Here is a 12,095-nt window from a genome sequence, read left to right as displayed (position 1 = left end):
TTCTGTTTGTATTCTTATCAAAGGCAACGATAACGACGACACTTTGGCTGCCTGGCCTCTCTCGCTCTCGCTCTCGCTCTCGCTCACTTTTTTTTTTGTTGGACTGAGCTTTGGCATCTTTGTGTAAACTCATCATGGCCCTCTCGATGCGGCAGCTGCCTGGCAACGGACGAAAAAAAAATAAGTCACTCACTTAAAAGTTCAGCGGCGGCAGCAACGTTCCAAAGTTTGCTCGCTTGCCCATGCAGCGTGTCCTGCGCTCCGCATCCTTTGGCCGGTGTCTCCTGTCCGGCTGCAGTCGCTCGTCTATGTCCATGTTCCGGCCGGAGCTGGTCAGTTAGTTTCAATTTTAGTTTTTAGTTTCGACTGCTCTCGCCTCTAAAACTCCATCGTTTCGCTCGCTCAGTCTCCCCCTTTTTTTTTTGTAGTTTTTGGCTGGACAAACCGTACGCTGATTACATGTGACAACTTAATGAGTTTGCGGCCAAACATGGCTTGTTAAGCAAATAAATTAATTAGTGCTTTAATTGAGTTTTTTCCCCAGTCCCCCTGCCCCGCCTCGCCACTGTAATTGATGAGCTACCGAGCAGTGCGCAAGCAAAGAAATTAACTATAATTTATATATACGTATTTTTCATATATTTTCCCGAGCGAGTTCCATTTCAAGTCAAAATTCAGAAATCATTTCAATTTGTCATAAGTAAAGCCAACTGCAATCGGGCATTAAATCGCATTAACAGTTGCAAAATGTTTTAATGCATTTAATAACTGCAACTGAATCATCATTGTTAGTCGAGTTCTGAAGTGAAGTAGTTATTTTTATATACCTAGACTGCGCATCAGCAGAATATTGCATTCTTCATGGTCTCCTATAATATTGAATATATTCTATATTATTTTCTATTGGACTCCGTTTTGTTATTAATAAACAAATGTTAAAATTGATATAGTTATATATATACATAGATATATATCAATTTTAACATTATAGCAAATATATACATATATATATTTTTTTTAGTATTAAAAATATATGAATAATAATCTTAATTTATATATATTTTAAAAATAAAATACTATATTTATAGTGCCTATTTTTATAGTGCCTTAAAACTCCTCTTCTTTGTGAAAAAATCCTGAGCTATAGGGGCAGATCAATTTTAAGTTTCTCAAAAACTTACCTGACAAAAAAAAAAAAAAATAAATAAATAAAAAAAAATAAAATAAAAAAAAAAAAATAAATAAATAAATAAAAAAATTTATGAGTATGTATCTGGCCATAAGATTAGTACTAATTTCATTTCCTTTCGATTGATTTGTTTGCATATGAAAAAACCTTTATTGATTCGTATTAGATAATTTTTATCTTAATCCACATTGGCTAAATTACTAATAATCTTTTCATAAATTTTAATTCCTTTCAGGTATGTATCCGCGCCAATCCATTCATCGTGGTCGTGCAATAGAACGGGCGTATTATTCATGGGCGAGAAACCTAGGGCGGGTATGCCCGACTTGCGCAAGTAGCGACTATCAGTGCCGCCCGTAAAGATTTGTGGTCGAATCTTAAGCGAACTGTAAAGCGAATCGATAAGAGCGAAATAATTCTTAGCTGTAATATGTCGGCTTACAGTTCATCTGTGGCGCTCTTGAAGGCGAGCCAAAAGGGATTGCTATCATCTATGGCTGTGGCTGGCACGTATGGATGCTTCTGATCAAATTCCAGCTCAATGCCTCCGCCGGCCTGCTCCATCCACTTTTCTAACTAAGGTAACAAACAGCAGTAATACATACATTTATATACGTATGTATATGTGTATAAATTTATATAAATATGGTTTGTGGCACTCACCTGTGCGTAAAACTCTTCGTGCACCACATCGAGCGCTAGGCGCACATCGAAGCCAGCTGTCAGCAGTGGTGGCACCACATTGCTCTGCACCCCGCCACCGATGCGGGTCAGATTTATGGTTGTGACATCGCCTATTGTTAGCTCTGGATTATTCTCGAGACGTGCCACCTGCTGCCGACGCAACTGCATCATTTTATCGAGTATATAGTGCAGCTTCTCGCCAGCTGTGTTCGGCAGCAGAAGCGAGCCATGGCCAGCCGTGCCCGATATCTTAAAGGTCATGCCTTAAACGTGATATATTTGCAGTAGACGTAATGTGCCATAGATAAGTTTTAAGCTGAACTCACGCCAAACACTGCGCTCAGCGTAGAAAACGGGAAACTCAGCTGTGGGCGAGGCCAGACCCTCATCTAGTCCGAAGCCAATATTTAAAGCACGAAACGCCTCAGTTTCAACAAAGGGACGCATGCCGCGGCGTCCTCCCATTTCTTCATCTTTTTAAAGAGAATTAAAAATAAAAATAATAATTATAAAATAATAATAATAATAATAATTTAAAAAAAAAAAACAAAAAAAAAACAATAATTATTGCGTACTTATATTAAACAAAAATTAATTTCAAAAAATTTTAATTAATTATAAATTATATATTATTTATTAAATATATACAAGTCAATCAAAATAAATAAATAATTGAAAACTTTTAAAAATATAAAATTATTTTCATGATAAAATAATGTATGACATATTTTTTAAATTATTAAAAATTAATAATAATAATAATAAAATAATTATCATAATTATAATTATAATACTCATAAAAATATATTATTCAATATCATATGAATAAATTCTTAAAAAAAAAAACAATCGAAATAATAAAAAAAATAAAGTATAATTTAACTTTTAAAATAAAATTATCAACCTAATTACTAAGAACAAATAAATATATTCATTATTTTTATTTGTATTAATAAATCATCAGAATTACGACAAGCAAAATAAAAGATATTTCCATTGCTTCATGAAATTAATTAATAACAAACAAAAATTTATTACAAATTACAAATAATATGAAAAAAGCAAATACGAAACAGGTCTTGATTAATTATTGAACTATTCAAAATACGTGCTTTTTTTTTGTTATACATTGCAAAATTTGCAGAATTATTAGAAATAGCTAATTGAATTATTATTCACGATAAATTTATTCAACCAAATGTTGAAATATAGAGTCTGACTTTCTGCAGTTTAGTATCACGTACAATTTATTGAATTACTGTAACTGTATATACGTATTCAATTATCGAGTTCAATTAACATTCGCTATTATTGAACTCTTCAATTGAAACTATCATTCATGAAGAGAGAAAAGCACTTTATATGCAATAATATCAGAGAATGTGTGATTCTGTAGGCTTTTTAACTGATCAAGTGAATTATATTGCTCCGATATTATTGAATAATTTCTATATTTCACTTTGACGAACAACATATTCTGAAAACTTATTCTATAAATCTGTTTCTCGTATTGCATTTCTAAGCAGAGCCAACTGGCCGTTTTTTTACAGAACTAAAACTTTTATAGAGAAAACAGACTGTTTAATTAATATGCCCATGGCTGTTAGACTATATATAGTATATGATCATGCAACGAGTATTATTTATCATATTGAAAACAATAATTAGATTATATACATATACATATATTGTATTATATGTATCGATATTTACCTGCCACAAATGAAATGTGTATCGTGCGTTTGAGCCTGATTCCATTGCGTTTCAGTGCCCGAATGGCTGCCAGATATTGCATGCCCACGCACTTCATGTCCTGTGTGCCGCGGGCAAAGATTCGACCCTCTGCATCGATGTCGGCGCCAAAGGGCGGATGGGTCCAGTTCTCGGCGAACACTGGCACCACATCCATGTGGGAGTTGAGCAAAAGGGCGGGCAGCTCGGGCTTTAGGCCCTGCCAGGTGAGCACCACAACGGGATTGTCGCTATCGAATGGATAATGAACAGCCAGCGGCAGTTGCAGCTGTTCGGCCTGTTGCCTCAAGAACTCCAAACAAGGTGCTGAGCAAATTAAAATAATTTTTTTTTTTTTTTTTTTTTTTGTAAATAAGCGGATTAAATTTACATTTACACAATTTTTAATGCACACCATAGTTGGGATTGGGATGAACGCTCGGTATACGCAAATAGTCGCGAAAGTATTGTATTTCCTCATTGGATTCCCACCGCTCGGTGCTCATATTGACGAACTGAGGGACGTGTGTTTCGCTCAACTGTTGGAATGGAACTGCTCGAGCGACGCGCTGGTTAATCTAATCATATACTCGAGTCACTGAGGTCGCGATAGTCGACAGCTTAAGTTACTTCCCGCTGAATGTGGTTATGGGCGACAAGAGGCGGGAGGCGGCAGGCGGGGCACAAGTGCTGCAAGCCAATCTGATAAATGCGCCGAGCTCTATGACGGATACAAATAATTTACTCTAATTGACGGCCGCAGCTGAAAAAATACATACACTCTATATCTGCGCTTCGATATGGTCTGCCAGTTCGAGATAAATGCTGCATAAATGTATTTGTCAGCTTATCGCAAGACTTTAACAATGAATTATGCGATTTCCAGCGAGTTTCCCTATGGAGTGACTGTACGAAATCCACTTAACAACAGGTTTACCAACAACAACAACAACAACAAATTCATATCTTCTGTTTGAGCGCATTTTAAATGCAAATTTATTGGTATAAAACATGCCTAATCTGCGCACTGATAAGCCAACGGCGGAGATTAAAAATGAGATGATTATGAATGCTGCTTTTCTAGAGGGGCACGAGTTTTTGCTTCCCTTTGTGAATTACTATATTTTGCATTTAATAATTAATAAAATCAATTGGTCAATTAATTAAAAATTTCTTGTAAAATCAATTTATAAAACTTTTTTTTTGTTAAACTCACATACTTTCTATTTAAACAGCCCGTTAAAAACTAGAGTTAACCACCTAAAGTTGATAAGATATCATTCATAAATTTGGGTCGTTGTTATTTTTACGCTAAGATATTCCAGTTTGGTTTGCCTTTGTTATTACAAGATAAACATTTTCACAGCCTTTAAAACATTTAAAGTGGTATTAGATTGATAAGACAGAAATACAGACAGACAGAATAGAATATCAAATACATTTTGTGGTAATTTGAATATATTAATTATTTTTAAATAATATAATAAATAAAAATATATATATAAAAATTGTATAATTATAATTATTATTATATATATAATATATATACAAAAATAATTATAGTTATAAAATTTTTATATATATTAATAAATAAAATATAATAAATAATAATATATATAAAAATTGTATAACTATAATTATTATTATATATATAATATATGTATATAAAAAAAAAATAATTATAATATTCAATTAATCATTCTACTAATTTATGAAAACTCATTTGAGAAAAGGATTAGTAGAGTGACTATTTAGCACTCTCTATCAAGCAATTAGAACGTGATAACAATATTTAAGTTCATGTATTTGACAAAACTAGTTTCAACTAGTTTATTTGGAGGGCCTTACAGAGAGACGCTATATCCATGTCTATAGCCATTATAGCGACATAATTTGAACCTGACGACTGTGAAATACATTTTCAGAAAACTATTTGACTCTTATTTGCCGTTTGGAATTTATATAAGAACTATAAGAACTTGAACTCCAGTGCCTATAAATGCTTTGCAGATGAGCAGACAGCAGGGGATTGCCATTGCTGAACTTTAATATAATTTTAATTCCAATTCAGACCAACACTTTGATCAGCTTAGCCTTGGAATTTTATAAATATATTTCTTTTAGGCAAATAAATAGCATATATTTGGCAATATTGAGTGCATGAGACATACATACATCTATACATATATAAATTTAGAATTTCTTGCTAATGCATTTCAGAAGTTGAAATATGAAATTCAAATGCAGCCAAGTCGTTTAGCTGAAATAAGAAAGTTCGTTGAACTAATTTCAAGTGGAAGTTTGGATAGTTAGAGGCGAGAGGAGACGGCAGGAGTTCTAGCATACAAAACTTTTACTCCAGTGCCAAGAGCAGACAATTTATGAATAGTTCAACAAAAGTTGTTGTTGGTCTCTTTGTTTGTTTGCTGTTGTGTTATGCCTGTGCACATCATTAAGCGATAATTATTTGGACCAAGGCAGAATGAATGCAGAAAATGATTGCATTTTAAGAACGCTTTTTGGCAAAAGGAAGAATATAAAATAAATAATATTTACGCTTTACATTGCATACACAAAAATAATAAATACAAAATATGATGGTAATTAGTAGAATTTCAAGCAGCAATGAAATTCACGGCAGTTTATAGTGAGAATAAATTTGTGGGAGTTTTAAATACAATATAAAAATGCATTACTTAGGTTTAATATAAATAGAAATTAAAAAATAAAAATATGGAGAGCTTTAGTTTAATATTACATAAATATTTCATTATTGATATATGTAGTTGAAATGTGTTTCTTCATAAAAGAAATTTAAAGAGGTTTAATGACTTGAGGATAATTTGTATGACAAAAAAGTACTTCTAAAGAAGAGTATTTGAAAAACGTAACAATAATATGCATAGGTAGTTTATATATACGTAGTTTATGTATAAATATATATATGTATATTCATTAGTCTCGTCGACTTCGACTGACTGATATTTTAGGGGAATAAATAAGCTCAGATCCTGAATTCGGCATATATGGAGGAGTAAGGGAGTCCTTACAGCTTATCTCATTTCTGTCGTATGTGAAATAGAATGATATATAATGAAATTTTTATTTTTAGGTTGATTTTAAAACAGTCATTTCAAATTATAAAATCCAAAGATATCTGATTTACATCATTTTTTAATGCTTATGCATTGCATATTATTACATATATTTTCAATTTCCACAAAACTGAAAACCTCCTAGTCTTTAGTTAATATATTTATGCTCTTGGAATTTTATTTAGTTTGCATATTTGGAACCGAATGTATTAAAAAATTTCTTTGCCAGAGTGGAAGAAAGTGAATAGCTGCAGCATAGATAAAAGGTATTTCTCTGTGAATGTGTGAGTGTGAATCAGTGTGTGTGTGTATACATATATGAGTGCTTATCAGTATATGTGAGTTGGTGTATGGGTATGTTTATGACTGTCTAAATGATAGAGGGATTAGCCCCATAAAAGGTACAACAGCAGCATATACGATAAAAGCCTTTCATTTTGATTCGACGTTTTATTTATCTTTACAATCCTTCAATCAGCTTTCCAGTAGTGTAGAACAAATTGTGATATCTTTTGACTGAGCAGCTCTCAAAGAGTTGTGTATTGCTTTCAAAGCACAAACATTCAACGTTTGTATGTAAATGATAGAGTTAATTGTAAATTTGTGAGAAGCTTTATGTGAATACGTCCTCTCTACTAATCGCATATCGTTTATTTTTGTAATCAAAGTCTATACATTTGGATGGCTTACATTTTCATATTTCTCTCTGCAGTCCGTCAGCCCAGATCAATTTGCAATTCAAATCGATGAATAGGAGCTGTCCCACATGCTCAGCACGAACTCACTTTTAAGTTAAGTTTTCCATAGAGCTGCTCGAACAGATGACAAAATTAATTTGCTTTTGGCCAGAGCTAAAGAGGAGAATGGAAACAGAACGAAAATAGAGAAGAAACTGTTTAATACACTGCGAAAAGCCAAACAAATGTGAATGCGAGGCGCCCAAGGACTGACCTAAGTCAAACAATTGACTTGGGGACTTGGGAGCCAAGCTGACAAAAAGCGACAAAGCGAGCAGCGAACCAAACCGGACCGCCGCTCTATTTATTTACCAATTTGGAAAAGGCCAAGTCCGAAGACCGAAAACCGACTAAGAACCAAATAAATATCTTATTTCACAAAATTCTAAATAAAATGAAATCATTTTCTAAAGACGACACAGAAGGAAAAAAAAAAAAGAGAAAAAGAAATGAAAATAAAAATGAGCCAGACGAACGAAAACCCAAAAGTAACAAAATCCCATAAACACGACATGTCACAACATGACAACAGCAGCAACAACAACAACAACAATAGCAACAACAAATAAGACAGCATTCAGTTTTGCTGGCCATCTCTCTCTTTATCTATTCGCTCTCTCTCTCTTTCTCCCTCTCTATCTCTTTATCTAGCTGCCTAATTTAGGGAAAATCTAAAGAAAATAAGGCAAACCGCCTGCAGATGAAACGGAATTTGACTTTGAACTACGTCCGTCTCATGACAGACGGCACAAGGCAGACGGCAGAAGGCAAATGCTGAGGCAAAAGGATAACACAGCTGAAAATACATATGCTGCAGTCAGTGGCATTCTCACATATGTATATTTTCGTAGCACAAACTGTCGTACGTCGTGGCCACCGAGTGGATTTCCCCAATGGGTTTGGGTCCTTTTTTGGCATTTGCATTTCAAATGCGTATCGAAAGCTCTATTGGTCTACTGGAGTTCACAGTTAATTGGAATGTTACATAAGCCCCACAGCCTAATCAGAGACTCTGCCATTATCATATCGCCCATATCTACCTCATCCCCATTGATTCCGATTTTCATTGAGCTACTTGACCACCATTTGCCTAATTAATTGTTGTGCAAAGCAGCTGGGCTAGGCAAGAACTTGGAGCCAGCATGTGTAATTGAATTGCAGTTAATTGAAGGCCCTCATCATTATCATCATCAGCTTTATTGTCATCGTTATTATCAGAGGCCATATCCTGATGCTTTGCAGCTCTCTAGCTCTGTGCTCTCAGCTCAGCTGGACAGGGACCACCGAGCTGAACAATAATATTATTTGTTATTTTGGCAAGCAAGCAAAACAGAAACCACACAAAAACAACAACACGAGCAGTAACTATAGCAAAGGGACTAACAAATTTTCACAATGGTCATCAACATTTAGGGACCGAGCTTATTAGCCACGAATTGTGAATACGCTTTTGTTATGGTTGGGTTTGATTGAATATAAGGAAATTTCAGCAGTTCATTAACGAATTTTAACGTGGAGAAATTTTATGCTAATTTAATATTTAGATATGGTTGATAAATTGTTTTTTAATTTAATTTAATTTATTTATTTATATTAATCTTAGGATTTTTTTTATATTATTATTTTTGAAATATAATTTAATAAATTAAATAATTCAATATTTCTTTCATATTTTTCATTTTTTTTTTTTATTGGCACTCAAATTATCTTCAGTAAATCATCATGTAATTGTTAAGATTATATTTTATATGTTTCCACGGAGGTGATGTAATACCTATTTTAACAATGTTTCAAGGCTTAGGGCGACCAAAGTAGATTGAATCTATTTCTATTACCTACAATTCAGATCAAATTGCTTAAATTATTCAAAAAGGCACAAAATTATCAAGAGGATTTACCATTTGGTCACGAATTGTCTTACGCTTGTTCACCTTGTGGAAGGTAAAATTTTTTTGGCTCACTAAGCTGAGACCAAAACATGCTGTCTCTCCACATTGATAGCAAGTCTGACCGTATTGATGATTCGATTTGACAGCTCATGATGATTATTTGTGGCATGTCTGTCTGACTTCTTCTTCTTCTTCTTCTATATATATTCTAGTCAATATCAATCCATATTGGATACTCGTTGGGATATAACGACTTGATATTAAAACTGAGAGATTTTCTTGTAGACTCGCTTAAATTTCTTTGGCCAAGATCTCACACTTCATTCTCTCCGAATCTGTCTTCTTAGCCCAGCTTCTCTCATTAATTCTGCTTCTCACTTCTTTTCTTGCTCTCTTGCCCCGTCTCGGTTCTCATCGTCGCATTAACTCTCTTGCTCCACCCGTGTCTGCCACTTTCTCCTCCTTCCTTATCTCCCTCATTTCACTGCATCATTTTCTTTGTCATTGTCTCAGTGCTTTGTCGTTTTTTTTTCCTTGTTACTCTCTGATGTTTCTCTCTGTCTACATGTATCCCACTCTCTCTCTCTCTCTCTCTCTCTATCTTTTTTTTATATCGCTGCCTATTTCTTCAGCCTTTTCTTTGTATTTATGTGTTGTGCCATCAATATTATCTCTCACCTCGGCTCGCTCTTTCATTATTTTATTATTATTATTATTTTTTCCTTTCCATCTCTCTCTGCCTATTTCGCTCATCAGTATCTCTCTCGCTCTCACTCTCTCTTTATTTTTCATTCTCTCCACCTATCTCTCTCTCTGTTCTCTCTCTCCCTCAAAATTCAAAATGGTCACAGCATCCCAAAATCAACACAAATTTCACTCTATTTCACTCTTGACTTTCCCACAAAAATCCGTTGACATTTCGGCTGGCTTTTCGACTCGAGCTGCGACCCTTGCTCCTTAAAATATGCAAAACAAAAATGCTGCTCGCACATTTAGGCAACTCTAGAGAGAGATGGAAAGTGAGAGAGTCTGAGTGAGGAACTGGCTGCGCGAGCATTTGCATAATTATAAGATAAATAACAAGAATTTACGAAAAACAACAAACAGAGACGGCAGCAGGAGTGCGGCAGATGATGCTGCAGTCCAGCTCCAGATCCAACTCCAGCTCCAACTCCAGCTCCAGTTCCAGCTCCTACTCCTACTCCAACTTGCCCACGCCAAAAACTCAACTTTTATTTGATTTCTGACTACCAGCAAAAACAGAAAAAACACAAAATAAATACATTCAGAGACTGGCACACATGGCTTATGCAAATACCAAGTGGGCGTAGCAGCGGTGGTCGCCTTATCTCTTAGTTGAAATAATAAACAATTGGGAAGAGTGTGGAGAGTGCGGAGAGCGCCGAGAGTGCTGAGAGTGTGACAAGCGGATGTCGTGTGTGGCACACATATTTCACAAAAGTGCCAAACAGGAAACGCCGACGACGACATTTTGCAAAATTTATTGCAAAATGGCCGCCAACGTTGACGGCGTGGACAACGTTCTAGTGGCCAGGCAATTTGTGCAATGCTTTTTTCATTCAACCAACCTGACAGCCCGAGAGGAGCGAAACGCAGCGAGCTGGGCTGACCGTCCGGACGGCCAGGCTTAAGTGCCCCTTGAAATGCAGATCTGAACTCCGACCTCGAGCTGCATTAACTTTTGACACATTGATTACCGCAGTCTCCAGATGCAGTTGGTCAGACTGACAGAGAGTGAGAGAGATGGAGCGACAGAGAGAGGGAGAAGGGGAGTGCTCTCACTCACATTGGTAGTAAAAAGAGCTGACAACGTTTGGCTTTAGTTTTTAAATACCCTCGTGAGCATACAAAGTGTGATAGGGTATATGCACTACATTATTATCAGATAAGTTATAATAAGGAGATACTTCATTCACCTAACTTAGTGTTTCACTTAGGACTTACATTTATGTATTTTACTCCATTCATTGGGTAACAACTTGAAACAGAATATTTTATCTTCCACTCTAAGCCCTTTAGCCTTACAGAGTATCTCCTCGTTAAATACCCAAGTCTTGAGCTCTCACACAGGCTTTTTACTAATTGCATCTGACGTATATAAAAAGACAAATTGATTTCTTCATGCCACGCCCAGCCCGCCCAGTCCGCCCAACCCAACACATCAGCCGCAGTCTCTCCGGCTTGTGTTCGCAAATTGTCAAGAAAACGTTGGAAGCTATTTAATTGGGTTTATTAGAAGTTGATTGTCAGGCTGGCATATATTAAATGCCTTTTTCTTGTTTCATTTGAGGCTTATGAAATCTTAATGGGGCCCACGCTGAAAGCGTCGACAAAAGGCGGGCATGAGCAGACCGAGACACGTTACCAAGCTTAACTGGCAGGTAAATTTGGGTCAGCTGTGTTAAATGTTGAATGTGTTAATTAGAAGTGACATGGAATCGAGAAAGGATTTTTCAGACTGTTCAAAATAATTGAAATATGGAAGGATAATACAAAATGCATAACCGTGTGGGTTGCTTTGAATTAAATATGTATGGAAAAGGCCGAAATATTCGATAGAAAGCAATGCAGTATGAGCGGAGGAGAATCGAAAAGGATATGCATTAAAATATATTAAAGAAATTACAAGTGAGATCTTAAAAGATATTCCATCTTTGACTTTAAAGAGTTTTGGTCTGTAAAGCAAATGCCGTCTGGCCAAGGTTATTGGATTATCAATCAGCTAGCGTTGCATAAGCGACTTTTCACG

General features: G+C 35.3%; 2 protein-coding genes across 3 annotated transcripts in view; one reads left to right on the top strand and one right to left on the bottom strand.

Annotated features, from left to right (window-relative positions):
• The window catches only part of LOC108611514 (uncharacterized), a 179,707-nt gene that overhangs the window by 69,537 nt on the left and 98,075 nt on the right, over nt 1-12,095 (top strand). The gene's annotated exons all lie outside the window — the stretch shown is intronic.
• Nucleotides 1,316-4,179, bottom strand: LOC108611518 (aminoacylase-1). The gene is made up of 6 exons (XM_018004210.2): nt 4,020-4,179; nt 3,587-3,931; nt 2,200-2,346; nt 1,853-2,136; nt 1,632-1,765; nt 1,316-1,575 (listed from the first exon to the last, which is right to left on the bottom strand). The coding sequence occupies exons 1-6, from the start codon at nt 4,108-4,110 to the stop codon at nt 1,368-1,370; spliced, it is 1,209 nt and encodes a 402-aa protein (XP_017859699.1). The 5' UTR covers nt 4,111-4,179; the 3' UTR covers nt 1,316-1,367.

The sequence above is a fragment of the Drosophila arizonae genome, chromosome 3 (genome assembly GCF_054131065.1).
Source record: "Drosophila arizonae isolate 15081-1271.41 chromosome 3, UAZ_ARI_1.0, whole genome shotgun sequence".
Classification (NCBI taxonomy): domain Eukaryota; kingdom Metazoa; phylum Arthropoda; class Insecta; order Diptera; family Drosophilidae; genus Drosophila; species Drosophila arizonae.
Note: the sequence above shows the minus strand (reverse complement) of the source record. Positions and strands in the feature narration are given on the sequence as shown.